General features: G+C 52.2%; 1 protein-coding gene across 6 annotated transcripts in view; it reads right to left on the bottom strand.

Moving 5' to 3' along the window:
- Positions 1-6,708, bottom strand: part of WTI (WT1 interacting protein) — an 82,252-nt gene extending 75,544 nt beyond the window's left edge. For 2 of the 6 annotated variants that reach the window (XR_011617406.1, XM_071086257.1), the window contains exon 1: positions 5,853-6,687. Coding sequence is in view for 5 of the 6 variants with exons in the window: in XM_071086257.1 (XP_070942358.1) it covers positions 5,853-6,513 (661 nt within the window). In the remaining variant the exon portion in view is untranslated. Of the gene's footprint in view, positions 1-5,852 lie in introns of all 6 variants that reach the window. The other 4 variants (XM_071086256.1, XM_071086258.1, XM_071086259.1 and 1 more) reach the window with 4 other exon arrangements.
- Positions 6,709-15,615: the final 8,907 nt, after the last annotated feature.

The following is a 15,615-nucleotide window of genomic DNA, read 5'->3' as shown; positions in this document are numbered from 1 at the left end:
ATGCAGCGGGGAAGGTGGAAAGCAGAGGGGTGACCAGCAACCCCAGGGCCCAGCCTGGCTCCAGCCTCAGGGCACTCCCTGGCCAGCCCTCCTGGAAACCCAGACAGTAAGCAGGCAGCCCACTCATCTCATGTCCCCTTTACAGGGTCACCCAGGGTCTCCCACGCCACACAGCACATGAAGATGGCCCTCCACCTGCCCTCTGGACCGTAAATCTTCTGCCAGCTCCAGACCATGCTGCCCTCCCCCAACCCTCTTGCTTTCTCCTTACATCTCTTTCCTTACATAACCTCCTCTCCCTCCTCCACCAGCCGCCCCATTCCCTACCTTCCCTCAGTCAACAAAGAGAGCATGGCCCACACTTGGTCACCTCCTAGCCGTGCCCATCTATGGACTCTCCATTCTGATCTTGCTAGTGGGTGACACCCCCTCCTCTCTGGTGTCCAGGATTCAGCCTGCACCCAGCTTTCCAGGTCTTCATCTCCCTTCCCTGCTTTCCTGGGTACCCCCTGCTCTGCCCAGGGCCTCCCACGCCTCACTCTCACTGGGCAGAGAGAAGACCAGTCCAGATGCCTTCAGGACCAGGCAGGGGCCGGGCACAGTGGCTCACATCTGTAATCCCAGCATTTTGGGAGGCTGAGGTGGGTCGACCACTTGAGGCCAGGAGTTTGAGACCAGCCTGGCCAACGTGGTGAAACCTCGTCTCTACTAAAAATATAAAAATTAGCTGGGCGTGGTGGTGCACACCATAATCCCAGCTGCCTGGGAGGCTGAGGTGGGAGAATGGCTTGAATCTGGGAGGCGGAGGTTGCAGTGAGATCATACCACTGCACTCCAGCCTGGGTGACAGAGCAAGACTCCGTCTCAAAAAAAAAAAAGCAGGCAGGGACCAGGCTTGGTGGCTCATGCCTGCAATCTCAGCACTTTGGGAGTCTGAGACAGGAGGATCACTTGAGGTCAGGAGTTCAGGCTGCAGTGAGCTGTGATCGCACCACTGCACTCCAGCCTGGGCAACAGAGCTAGATCCTGTCTCTAAAAAAAAAAAAAAAAAGAAAGAAACAAAGGGAAAGGGCCAATGAAAAGAGGAGAACTGAAGGTGCAGGAGGTGTAGGTTGGTGATGGAAGGATCCTTGTCCTCTCAGACGGCAGGAGAGTGAGACCCACATGGACTGGAGTACCTACAGGGGAGCGGCAGGATGCTGGTGGAGACAGACTGCAACTGGTGACCTCAAGATTCCAAGCGAAGTTGGAAGCAAACATAGGGGTCCAAGGAGGGAGGAAGGTTGTTGAGAGAATAAGAGAGGAAACCGACAAAGGCGGCTGGGCATGATGGCTCACGCCTGTAATTCCAGCTCTTTGGGAGGTCGAGGCAGATGGATCACCTGAGGTCGGGAACTCAAGACCAGACTGGCCAATATGGTGAAACCCCCGTCTCTATTAAAAATACAAAAAATTAGCCAGGCGTGGTGGCGGGTGCCTGTAATCCCAGCTACTTGGAAGGCTGAGCCAGGAGAATCGCTTGAACCCGGGAGGCGGAGGTTGCCGCGAGCTGAGATCTCGCCATTGCGCTCTAGCCTGGACAACAAGAGCAAAACTCTGTCTCAAAAAAAAAAAAAAAAAAAAAAAAAAAACTGACAAAAGACTTAGGGTGTCAGTGGTGCCAGGAAGACCTGTGTGGTGAGGACAACAAACCTCTCACGGTCCTGAGGGCTTCCTCAGAGCCCTTCCCAGCCTGGTATACTGGCCGCAGAGGGGGTCGAAGCATGGGCCCAGAGTCGGGGTTCTGCTGGGCAGACGGCGATTACAGGAATGAGAGGAACTGCTGAGAAGCAGGCTGGGGTTACCACTAAGGACTGCTGGAGTGAAGGGGAAACAGGGTGTGGCCCTGAGAGTGGGTGGCTGAAGAGAAGGCAGGGAGGTCACCAAAGTTGAAGAGGTTCCGGAAGCCCGAGGCTGTTGGCTGGCTAGTGGCAGCGGAACTTGGGGAGGGGAGAGGGGAAAGTTCCAAAGACATCAGTGAATGGCAAAGAGCAACCAAGAGGTCAGCTGGTACCAGGGCCAAGGACAGGAAGGGATGAGGGGTTGGACAGAGAAAAAAAAAAATGCTCTGGCCAGGCGTAGTGGCTCCAGCCTATAATCCCAACACTGGGAAGCCAAAGAGGGAGGATCGCTTGAATCCAGAAGTTCAAGACCAGCCTGGGCAACAAAGCAAGATCTCATCTCTACATAAAAATAAAAAAATTTAGCCGAGCATGGTGATGCGCACCTGTGGTCTCAGCTACTCAGGAGGCTGAAGCAGGAGGATCGCTTGAGCCCAGGAGTTCAAGGCTGCAATGAGCGCTGGTCTCACCACTGCACTCCAGCCTGGGTGACAGGGTAAGACCCAGTCTCTAAAAATAAATAAATAAATAAATAAATAATTTAATTTAAAACAAAAAAGCCACACTCTGACGACAAGGTTTATCAGAGATCACTTGAGCTTATGCTACCTGCAGATTTCCTTTTGTAAACTGCTATATTATTCTGGTTGAACTCTATGAAACTGCCACATTTGTAGCTCAACAAAGTCAAATATCATCAGAACCATATAGTTCAAACAAATAGTTGCCCATATTTTTTAAAATCAGGAAAGTGGGCCGGGCATAGTGGCTCATGCCTGTAATCCCAGCACTTTGAGAGGCCAAGATGGATGGATCCCCTGAGGTCAGGAACTCAAGACAAGCCTGGCCAACATGGTGAAACCTCATCTCTACTAAAAGTACAAAAATTAGCCAGGCATGGAGGTACACAGTACCTGTAATCCCAGCTACTGGGGAGGTGAAGCCAAGACAATCACTTGAACCCGGGAGGTGGAGGTTGCAGTGAGCTGAGATCGCACCAGTGCACTCCAGCCTGGGTGACAAACCGAGACTCTGTCTCAAAAAAGTTTAAAAAAATAAAATAAACAAAATCAGGAAAGTATTACCAAATCTCAATTTCTAGCTTTTCTTGAAAACAAAATAAAATAAAAAAGGTCTATCATCACTCCTCTAACACTCTCACAGCGCTACAACAGCCTGATCTGAGCAGCTTTTTTTTTTTTTTTTTTTTTGGAGACAGAGTCTCACTCTGTCACCCAGGCTGGAGTGCAGTGGCACGATCTTGGCTCACTGCAAGCTCCGCCTCCCAGGTTCACGCCATTCTCCTGCCTTAGCCTCCCAAGTAGCTGGGACTACAGGTGCCCGCTACCATGCCCAGCTAATTTTTTGTATTTTTAGTAGACACAGGGTTTCACTATGTCAGCTAGGATGGTCTCAATCTCCTGACCTTGTGATCCGCCCGCCTCGGTCTCCCAAAGTGCTGGGATTACAGGTGTGAGCCACCATGCCTGGCCCCCTTTTTTTTTTTTTTAAAGACAGGATCTCTCTCTGTCACCCAGGTCAGAGTGCAGTGGCACGATCATAGCTTATTGCAGCCTGGAACTCCTGGGTCCAAGTGATCCTCCCACCTCAGCCTCCCAAGTAGTTGAGAACACAGGTGGGTGCCACCATGCCCAGCTGATTTTTAAAATTTTTTGTAGAGACAAGGTCTCACTATGTTGCCCACACTGGTCTTAAACTACTGGGCTCAAGCAGTCCTCCCATCGCAGCCTCTCAAAGTGCTGGGATTACAGGTGTGAGCCACCACACCCGGCCTAGCAGCTCCTCCTTAGAAAACAAATGCGCTACCACACCCTATCGTCTTGTACCATCTCCACATTGCCTGCCAGGGACCTCAGCCACCCCTATATCATGCAAAGATTCAGGGGTGTCTACAGAACACACCCCCACTTGGGTTCTTCAGTACATAGGGGCTGGGAAATGGGTACTCTCCCCTGCAGAGGGCACTGGGAAGCATGCCCTTCAAAAAGTCAGCCCCAGCCTCTGTTCCTGGCACCTGTCTGGCTCGCGAGACGACAGCTCCTGGCACATCTCCCTGCTCCCAGGCCATCCAACAGCCGCCACAAGACCTGCCCCGCCACAAAGTCTCACCATGACCTCACAGATGGGAGGCGCTCTCCGTCCCAAAGCAGGAGCACCTCCTCTTAGCCCACACATGCACTCGACCACCTGAGCCCTCTGGGCTGCAACCCCTGGGGGAAGCGCGGGGCAATCCCTCATCCCACCTGGCCTCCGCTGTTCATTCTTCCTTCTCTCTGGAATGCCCCCACCTGGCCCCTCACTGACAGCCTCCTCACCCCTCAAGATCCAGTTCAGGGCCGGGTGCAGTGGCTCACGCCTGTAATCCCAACATTTTGGGAGGATGAGGCAGGCGGATCATGAGGTCAGGAGATCAAGACCATCCTGGTCAACATGGTGAAACCCCGTCTCTACAAAAAATACAAAAATTAGCTGGGCGTGGTGGCGTATGCCTGTAATCCCAGCCACTGGGGAGGCTGAGGTGGGAGAATCGCTTGAACCAGGGAGTCGGAGGTTGCAGTGAGCCAAGATCTCACCACTGCACTCCAGCCTGGTGAAAGAGCGAGATTCCATCTCAAAAAATAAATAAATAAATAAATAAATAAATAAATAAATAAATATCCAGTTTAGGGCAGCCATGAGCTACTGACACCATCGAATGCTCAAAGACACAAACCCCAGGACAGCTGCAGTCCCAGGCATGCTGACCATCCATCCACCAAGCCAGATGCTTAATACAGAAGGCAGGTTGGGAAGTTCTCTCCCCAGGCCCCACAGTATACCTCTGCCCCGCTCACAATCTCACCTGAAGAGCTGTCCCAAGAACTAGAGATCAGGGGGCCTGGGCCACACTGGGAAGTGGAGGCTGTCAGGCTGCTGGGCTTTGCAGACGCACCTGCAGCAGGATTCCTTTAGGAAACATCCTATGTCCACAGCACAGTCCGGGCGAGGGCAGCCACGTGTGACTGGCATGATTTCCCTCTCCCCCAAAGTGGGCTTTTCTTCCCTCACACAGTCGCCCTCTCCCGCCGCTACCATCACCAAAGCCTGGGTCAGGAGGTGTCCGGTGGTACCTGGGCCACTCCACTTCCCGGTTGCTGTCCACACCCATACAGTGGCGGGGCAGACGAGGAAGCACCCCTTTCTGCTGATCACGAAGCATGAAAGGATCAGACAGGATGAGAGCGCCAAGTGTAAAGAAAAGATCAGGCCGGGAGCACTGGCTCAAGCCTATAATCCCAGCACCTTGGGAGGCCGAGGAGGGCGGATTGCTTGAGCCCAGGAGTTTAAGACCAGCCTGGGCAACATAGGGAGACTTCGTCTCTTAAAACAAAAGAAAAAAAAAGAAAAGAAAAGAAAAAAAGAAAAAAGCTGGGCGTGGTGGTGTGCACCTGAGTCCCAGCATCTCGGGAGGCTGAAGCGAGAGGATCCCTTGAGCCTGAGAGGCGGAGGCTACAGTGAGCCGAGATCGCGCCGCTGCACTTCAGTCTGGGCGACAGAGGAAGACCCTCTCTCAAAATAAATAAATAAATTAATAATAATAATAAAGAAAGAAAGAAAGAATAAGAAAAAAAAAAGGGAGAAGAAAAAAGTATCAGAAAATGGCTCAGTGTGCCCATGAACCTGACTTGCCGGTTAATTTAGGCACCGTGCATCAACTCACTCGGCCAGACCCCTCGTGTGGTGGGGCACCCAGAAGCAGTAGCGAAGCCGTTGCTGGGGATCCAGGCGCACTCACCTTCTGCGCTCCCCAGTGCCCGGGAGACGCACCTTCCTCGTCCCAACCCAGTGTACCGCCGCACCCCCAGCCAGTCCCGTGATCTCCTCCGCTGATCTGGCCGCCTACTCGAGGCCGTCCCGGAACCCCGGACCCAAGCCGCGCGCGCAGGGAACTGCCCGGCCGAGCTCGCTCACCGAAGTAGTCCCGTGCCGTGCGCGCCTCGAGCGCCCGCTCCAGCTCCCGGGTAAGCGCCTCCAGCCGCCGCTCGGCCGCGCTTGGGCCGCCCTCCCGGCCCGGGGGCAGCGGGAGCGCAGGCAGCGGGAAGGGGGCTGGCCCCGCAGGCTCCGGGGAGCGAGCGGGCGCGGGGCAGGCGCCGGGCGGGAGGAGGTCAGCATAGGCGCCGGCCGAGCCCCGGGAACCGAGGCTGGACACGCTGGAGCGGGCGCTGCCCACCGACGGCGGCCCGGGGCCGGGGCGCGGGTCCGAGCGGCCGGAGCGCGGGCTGCCGTGGCGCTGGTCGTAGCCCAGGCTGATGCCGCTGGAACGGGCGCTGCCGCCGCCGCCGTCGGACCCCGCCAGGCTGGCCCGTGGGCTGCCCGCAGGCTGCGCGCTGACCTCCGGGGCCGCCGCGCGCCGGGGACCCCGCTCCCCGCGGCTCAGTCCGTCCACCCCGGCCTCGGGGCCGCCGCCGCCCTTCCCTCTGCGGCCCAGCGCGGGCGCCGCCTCGTCTCCAGGCCCAGGCCGCGGTCCCCGCCGCCCCCGACCCGGAGAGCAGCCCCCGGGCTCCAGCTCCCGCAGGGCCAGCCCCCCCAGGAGCAGGGCCGCCTCGTCCGCGGCCGCCCGGGAGCGCTGCATGGCCCGGCCCGCCGGCCCTGGCGCGTCACCTCCGCCTCCGCTTCCCGCCGCCGCTCCGGCCGGGCCGCCGCATCGTCCGCCCGAAGCCCGGAGCCCGCCCCGGGACCCCTGGGCGCGGGGCGGGGCGGGGCCGGCGCCGGGCCGGGGTCGCTCCGGCGGCCACGCGTGGGCCGGGGGACGCTGCGCCCTACTCGGCGGCGCGCGCGGCAGAGGAATGTGCGCTCCCAGACGCTGGGCCGCGCCCCCTCCTCGCCGCGGCCTCGCGGGGGGCGGAGGGACTCCTTTGCGGGGGCAGGAATGCGAGGAAGGAGACGGCGCTGCGGCCTCTGGAATGTGGGGGGAGTGGCGGCGGCCGCGCTGCGCCGGGACCTCGGAGGGGCGTGGAGGCCGAGCCAGGACGCAGGGGCGGGCGGCGGAGGCGCCGCGGGGAGAGCCCAGGGTCCGCGGGGCGCCCGGGCCGTCGGGCCGTTTGGAAAAGCTCGGATTTCCGCAGGCTGAGCTGGAGGCAGCTGGCGCCATCCGGCCTGGAGAGATCCAAGCAGTCGACAGCGTTCCCCACATCCCGCCCCATCTCCTTTCCCTGCGCCGCCTCGCTCTCTGGCGCTGCAGGGCCGACCCAGCTCAGCTTGGAGCCCAAGGCGCTGCGCCTGTCCCACGCCCGGGAACACTGTGCGCCTCGCGCAGATGCGTCCCCACGACCCCCTGCCTGGCCCGGGGCCATGTGTCCGCGCACGGGCCTCTGGAGCCCCCGTCTGACTGCTGGGGAAGGCGCCCAGAGCTAGGAGCGGGTTGGTTGCGGACTGGTCCTCGCGCTGGGTCGCTTTGCCCAGGTCCCCAAGGCCAGGCCAGAAGCAGGCCTCAAGCTCAGAGCCGGTCGGCGGCGAACCTCCCCTGTGGTCATCACAGGCAGTCCCCGTGAAATGTGGGGACTCCTCCCTTTTCCAGCACCTGCACCCACTGTGGTGGGTGAGGCTTCGAGGGGAGGTCCTGGAACCGGCGGAGCCATGGGGGCCACATAGGTGGGGAATTGAGAGGTGACTAGGGCTTCATGCCCAAGGACACAGCTAATATCCCTTGTACAAGTCACACGGCTATAGGGAAGAAAACCAAACCGTTATCTGTCAGGGCCTGATGGATCCAGGAAAAGTGTTGCGTGAAAGAGTACTGTTTCCAGGCCTCTGCTCAGAGATTTTCGGGAAGGCGCCTACAGTGGCTCAGCGCGCAGGGAGCCCGCATCGGGAACTGTCCCAGCCAGATGGCCCAGGGCAGTGTGGCCTCAACACAACTGAGCACCTGCTGGGCCGCTGACCCCAGCACCTTACCATAGCCTGTCGCTCTGTCCCCCAGGCTGGAGTACAGTGGTGTGATCACAGCTCACAGTGATGCCACACACCCCCGAGTTTCGACCTCCTGGGCTCAAGCAATCCTCCCACCTCAGCCTCCTGAGTACTTAGGAGTACAGGCGCACACCACCACACAAAATGCTGAGATTACAGGCATGAGCCTCCATGCGGGGTCTAGAAGCCACCATTTGGGAGAGTAAATACCCAGGGAAGCCACGGCATGAAAAATGGTCTACCTTTCTAATGAGAAAGGAAAAGCCAGTTCATATCGCATTTCACAGATTGCATTATCTACTATTTAAAAAGGACAATATTGGCAGGACTGTGGTGAAACAGTTGCACATATGCTACTGGTATGAGTGCAAATTGGTATATCCTTTTGGGGAGAGCAGTTTGGTGGTGTCAACACCCGCACAAACGAACACGAACACTTAGAAGCAGTAATACTGCTTCTAAAAATCTGTTCAAGGGAAGTTATCCAAAATGCAGACAATAATCCAATCACAACCATGTCGTATAATCCCAACATCATTTAGGTAATCTACAGAGCTCCCCAACCTTTTTGGCACCAAGGACTGGTTTTGTGGAAGACAATTTTTCCACAGACAGAGATGGGTAGGGTGGGAATGGTTTCAGGATGATTCAAGGGCATTGTATTTATTGTGCACTTTATTTCTATTATTATTACATTGTAATATATAATGAAATAATTATACAACTCACCATACCATAGGAACAGTGGGAGCCCTGAGCTTGTTTTCCTGCAACTAGATGGGGGTGATGGAAGACAGTGACAAATCATCAGGCATTAGATTCTCATAAGGAGTGCACAGCCTAGATCCCCCGCATGCGAAGTTCACAATAGGCTTCGTGCTCCTGTGAGAATAGAGGTGAAACCCAGGTGGTAATGCTCCCTCGCCCTCTGCTCACCTCCTGCTGTGTGGCCCAGTTCCTAACAGGCCGTGGTATACCAGTCTGTGGCCCAGGGATTGGGCCCCTGATCTATTCTGTCCTAGGATCTCCAGCCTTCTGAAAAGACGCTCAAAGGGAGCTCTCTGCATTTAAAGGCAGCTGTTGAGCTGAGTGTGATGTAATCCCAGTGCTTTGAGAGGCCAGTATAGGAGGATCACTTAAGGCCAAGAGTTCAAGACCAGCCTGGGCAACGTAATGATATTCCATCTCTACAAAACATTAAAAATTAGCTGCTAATGGTGGCACATGCCTGTAGTCCCAGGTAGTTTGGGAGGCTGAAGTGAGAGGATGCTTGAGCCCAGGAGGTCAAGGCTACAGTGAGCAGTGATGGCATCACTGCACTTCAGCCTAGATGACAGCACAAGATTCATCTCTACAATAAAAAATAAAAAATTAAACTGGTGCGGTGATGGGCACTTGTAGTTCAGCTATTCGGGAGACAGGCGGGAGGATTACTTGAAACCAGGAGTCTGAGGTTACAGTTAGCTATAACTGTGCCACCACACTCCGGCCTGAGTGACAGAGCAAGACCCTGTCTCTACAAAAACAGTAAACAAAGGCAGTTTAATTAAACTGTTCTGGCTGGGCACGGTGGCTCACTCCTATAATCCCAGCACACTGGGAGGCTGGGACGGGTGGATCACTTGATCTCAGGAGTTCGAGACCAGCCTGGCCAACATAACGAAACCCTGTCTCTATTAAAATAAAAATACAAAAATTAGCCGGGTGTGGTGGTGCACACCTGTAATCCTAGCAACTTGGGAGGCTGAGGCACAAGAATCGCTTGAACCCAGGAGGCAGAGGTTGCAGTGAGCCAAGATCACACCACTGCACTCCAGCCTGAGCAACAGAGCAATACCCTGCTCCAAAATAATAATAATAATAATAAGTAACTGTTCTTTCCCCACCTGCCCACTTAGAGCTTTCAAGATTTAAACTATATTCACATCCAGGGTCAGCTAAAACCTGTTACTTGCTCTACTAGTAATAAATGACAACAACAAAACCCAGAAACAACCTAAAATGTTCGATATTCACCATTAGAATAGTTTAAGTACTTCCTTGAAGTGGGAAATACATTAAGCAGTTAGTTATATTCAAAAGATTTAATGAATGACTTGGGAATCAGACTATTGCGATGTTAGGTGAGTTTGAGGTAGTCTACAGAATTGTGGGGTCTCATCTCTACATTACCTAAATGTCCCCCTGACCCCATCTTCTGTCTTCTCACTCCAGGGGTATTGAGTGATCTCAACAGACTGGCTCCTTCTGACTGAGATGCACAGTCTGGGAGAAGGAAGGGGATGGGGCTCTCTCAAGGGATTTAAAGCACTGTCCATGGACTCAATGTCCAGCCCCCACTGATGCCCCCTCTGTCCTCCCCTGTTGCAGGAATGTTCGTTGTGTTCACCTCTCTCTGGGCATTTTCCTCCTGAGTCCAGTGGTGTGCTGGTAAATGTCTAACCAGTTCTCTGGGGAGGAATTGGTATAAATCAAGAGCCCTGATGTATAGCATTTGTCAGTTACCATGGTATAAATTCTCCCAGCATGGCCAATTTCAAGCTATAAATATGGGGCCACTGAACTGAGCTGGAAAGAAATGGGTATAACCAGTTCTTGCAAGCTGGGATAAGCCGGCTCTACACACCACTGCCTGAGTCCCACTGTTCCAAAGGAGGGGTTTCACTACGCTGTGGCTTCTAGTTTATCATCCTCTCAAGTTACCTGGTCTTCCCTTTGTTTAAGCAGAGACACACTTGGAGGCCGGAACAGGACATGTTCAATCTAGTCTTGTACCATGTCCTGAACCACCATCATCATCATCTTCCCAGAACCCAGGAGCTTACCCTACCCGGACTCTGTCCACATCATGGTGATTTTTTTTTTTTTTTTTGAGACAGTTTCACTCTTGTTGCCCAGGCTGGAGTGCAATGGCACGATCTCAGGTCACCACCACAACCTCCACAGGAGGCTACACAACCACCGCAACCTATGCCTCCCAGATTCAAGCAATTCTCCTGCCTCAGCCTCCCAAGTAGCTGGAATTACAGGCATCCACCACCACGCCTGGCTAACGTGTGTGTGTGTGTGTGTGTATGTGTGTGTGTATATATCTCAGCCTCCCAAGTAGCTGGAATTACAGGCATCCACCACAACCCTGGCTAACTTGTGTGTGTGTGTGTGTGTGTGTGTGTGTGTGTGTGTATATATATATATATATATATATATATATATATATATATATTTTTTTTTTTTTTTAGTAGAGATGGGGTTTCACCATGTTGGCCAGGCTGATCTTGAACTCCTGACCTCAGGTGATCCACCCACATTGGCCTCCCAGAGTGCTGGGATTACAGGCGTGAGCCACCCTGCCTGGCCTACCATGGTGATGTTTTAAGGAGCCCCCCATGCCCCTCCTTGTAATGTAGCTTCCATCAGACCTCCTTAATTGTCTGTACTGTATGGACCCCAGGTATTGACAGAATTCAGGGGTTTTCCTATGGAGTCCTGGGCCACTTGTCAATCAGCTGTGACTGGATAACGGGTTATAAGGGAAGGGGGATGGCAGCCAAACTCCACATGAAGTTTCTGGGACCCACACTTCTTTCTCGTTAGCCTATGACAGTTTTTACCCTTGTCTAATTTCCAGCACCAGTCTCTCACCCGAAGCACACACAGCTTTCCTGCTCAGCTCCTGGGGGCCACTCCTCCCACACACAGCACCAGGCTCAAGGTGCATGTTCTATCCTATCCACTGGGAGGGTTTTTCCATCCCGTCTTCTCTGAGCACCCACCCCGTGTGCCGCCACGCTGCGAGGCAGCTTCCGGGAGCTCTAAGAGTCATGGAAACCAACCTCATACTAAAAAATGTAATATCAGGCTGGGCACCCAAGGGGAGTTTTTCATCCCTTCTTCTCTACCAGATTGAGTTAACTTCAATCTCTCCTGGTCCTGTTATCCCTTTTAGGCCTCTCTGAGGACGCAAGAAGATTCAAAGCATTGACCGCTGAAACCATGGAAAGATTGGTTCCCTAATCTAAGAAGGCTAAGACATGATACTTGCAGCTTGCTTCCTTCTTGTTTCCGTGGGGGTTTTTGTTTGTTGTTGTTGTTGTGTGTGTGTGTCTATAACATGGTCCCACTCTGTCATCCAGGCTGGAGTGCAGTGATGCGATCATGGCTCAGCTCACTGCAGCTTCGACCTCCTGGTTTCCAGTGAGCCTCCCACCTCAGCCTCCAGGTTAGCTGGGACTACAGGCGCATGCCACCATGCCAAACTAATTTTTTTTTTTTTTTGTAAAGGTGAGGTTTCACCATGTTGCCCAAATTCCCGGACTCAAGCAATCCTCCTGCCTTGACCTCCCCAAGTGCTGGGATTACAGGTGCAAACCACTGCATCTGGCAAAGACCCTCTTTTCTTGTCTGGAAACCTTACCATGCACGCAGGAATGCGAATTTCTGCCCAAACTTTGTACCATGGTAAAAACCCCAGCCAATCTACAGCTCAATGGGAAGGACCTATTAGCTTTTGGTATTATTATTTTTTGAGACAGGGTCTCACTCTCTTGGCCAGGCTGCAGTGCTGTGATCATACCTCAGCCTCAACTTCCTGGCTCAAGTGATCCTCCCACCTGAGCCTGTCAAGTAGCTGGGACCACAGACACATGCCACCATGTGTCTGTGGTTTTTATTTTTTGTAGTGATAGGGTCTCCCTATGTTGCCCAGGCTGGTCTTGAACTCGGGCTCATGATCCTCCTGCCTCAGCCTCCCAAGGTGCTAGGATTACAGGCGTGAATCACCATGCCCAACCTGGCATTAGGCTTTTCAGTATGAGGTGGTTGTTTATGACTTCCAGACCTCCTAGAAGCTGCTGCTGTAACCAACTGGGACATCTGCCTCTCAGTGTGGCAGCACACAGGGTGTACGGGTACTCAGATCCCCAACTCACCACCTATTGCTGTCAAAATGACATGAGGAGTTGGGTTTTCATGCACACCAGTCCTTTGTTCATTGTGCTTTCAAAGGTTTCTACCCAGGCTGGCAACAGCGGTAACGTTTTCCACCGAGTGCAGCACTGCACAGGGCAGGGATGCAATTCGTGTTGACAGAATGGCTGAATGACATCGTGTGCACAGTGCCTACATTTCCTGAGATTGGTTGATCTAAGAATCAAAGTAAACCATTGAAAGATCTAAAGTGCAAAGGCTGAGGACCTTCTCAGACGCTGTAGGTTCTGGTAAAGCTTTTGTTCGGAATCTTCCCCGATCTGTGAGTCATCACTTGTTGCTAGACTTAAAATTTTTTAAACCGGCATGAGTCAGAGACATTTAGCAAAACTTCCTAAAATGTTACTTGACCAGGAGATAATTGTCTTCAAAACATAGCCAAACTACACAGTGACGTTGTAGCCCTGTGTTTCCACTGTTGATTTTTTATGTTTTTAGTTTGAGTTCTGAAATTTCTCAAATAAGCTTTTGGGTGGAATGTGTTTTGAATTGGATGCAGGAAAAAGAAAATGTTCCTTCTGTGAGCAGAATGCAAATAATGTGTTCCCAGCGCGAAATAAAAATACTCCTCTAAATATATCCTCCCTCAAAACGGTCAATGGACCTCAGGAATACTGCTGTGAAATGCAAAGAAACGGGAGGTCCTCCTTACCTCTACACGTCACAATGACTAGAAACATCTGCTGACGTTTTTTCTTCTCTGATCTTTTTGGGTTTTCTTTACTTTTGACATTTTTATTGTTTATTTATTTATTCATGTATTTATTTTTTTGAGACAGTCTCACTTTGTCACCCAGGCTGGGGCGCAATGACACCATCTCAGCTCACTGCAACCTCTGCCTCCTGGGTTCAAGCAACTCACATGCCTCAGCCTCCCAAGTAGCTGGGATTACAGGTGTGCACCACCACGCCCAGCTAATTTAGATGGGGTTTCACCATGTTGGCCAGGCTGGTCTCAAACTCCTGGCCTTAAGTGTTTATCTGCCTCGGCCTCCCGAAGTGCTGGGATTACAAATATGGGCCACCTCACCTGGCCCACATTTTTGTTTTTTGTATATTACAAAAGGCTGGTAAATGGCTTACATTTGCCCATGTTCCTTGGGCGTAGGCCAAGTCCACGTCAGACATGTATGCCACTAATGGACAATTTTCAGGAACATCTATTATCAACCAAATGCTCTCTGGCAGCCTCTGAGTGGACCATTCATCTAGTGGGAACCACCTGGCTTAGTTCTCTGGAGGCTCAAATGAAAGAGAATCCTTCCTAAGCCACAGCCTAGCAACAAGAAGGATGGGTAAAGCTGACTTCAACAGTGTTGAACCCGGAATCCCACTAGGACTTTCTCTTTCCACCTTACATGTTTAATAACCTTTATTGCCTTTCTGACTTTAATCATAGGACATACTCAATATAAAACTTGGAAAAGTCAAACAGGCACAAAAGGAAAATAGACTGCCTGTGTATGTATATATTCACTTTTATTATGAAAGTTTTCAAAGCTGAATGGTACAATCACACACACACACACACACACACACACACACACACACACACACACAGTACCTAGGTTCAATCAATGTTAATTTTGCTGTTTTCCTCTCCATATAGTTTGAGCCAGGTGCAGTGGCTCTCAGCTGTAATCCCAGCACTTTGGGGGAGGCCAAGGAGGTAAGATCGCTTGAGCCCAGGACTTTGAGACCAGCCTGGGCAACACAGCAAAACTCCCTCTACAAAAAATTGAAAAAATTAGCCAGGCGTGGTGGCATAACACCTGCAGTCCCAGCTACGTGGGAGGCTGAGAGAGAGAGATCGCATGAGCCCAGGAGTTTGAGGCTGCACTGAGCTATGATTATACCACTCTACTCCAGCCTGGGCACCAGAGCGAGTCCATCTCAAAAAAAAAAAAAAAAAGTTGCTAGTATTGAAGCTTTGCCCATAATACACTAAAAAGAAGAACGTAATTACAGTCACATTATCGTACTGAAAAAAACAATTCTATATTACCTATATTCATTCCATTTTCAAATTTCCAATTGTCACAAGAATTGTTATAATCATTTATTTTGTTGAACTAGGATGCAAAAAAGTGATTCATCCATTGTATTGGGTTCTCTCTTAAATGCCTTTTAACCCAGAATACCTACTCCTTCCTTTTTTGAAATGACAGTGACTTACCGAAGAGCCCTGGCAGTGATGGAATATCACACATATTCTGCTCACCTGATTGTTTCTGAACGTTAACTTGTTCCTCTACCCCCTCTCCATATCCTGTCAGCTGGAGGTCTAGATGCTTGGTTAGATTCCAGTCAACAATTTCTTGGTGAGATACTGCTGTGTTCTTGATATCATCTTAGGAAGCACAGTAACATCAAGCCACCCCGTAAGTGACACTAGGTTTGATCACTTGATTATGGTGGCAGCAGTCAGATCTGTCCATTGTGAAGATTGGTGTTTTTCAAATTAGCCAGGCGTGGTGGCTCACACTGGTAGTCCCAGCCACTCGGTGGGGGTGAGATGGGAAGATCACTTGAGCCTAAGAAGTCGAGGCTGCAGTGAACTGTGATCACATCACTGCACTCCGGCCTGTGGGATAGAGCAAGACCCCGTCTCTAAAATAAATAAATAAAGACTGATGTTTTCCTTTTGCAAGTGACCTGTGCAGCAACATTTGAGCATTGTGCTAAAATTCTGTTCCTCAGCAGCCTTTTACCTGAAAGGTTTTTGGCATCCAGTGATCTTTGCCTCATCAGTTATCTCATTAATGGGCTGGGCTCTATG

This window comes from Macaca nemestrina, chromosome 20 (genome assembly GCF_043159975.1).
Source record: "Macaca nemestrina isolate mMacNem1 chromosome 20, mMacNem.hap1, whole genome shotgun sequence".
Classification (NCBI taxonomy): Eukaryota; Metazoa; Chordata; class Mammalia; order Primates; family Cercopithecidae; genus Macaca; species Macaca nemestrina.
This window is presented reverse-complemented; position numbering and strand designations above follow the sequence as displayed.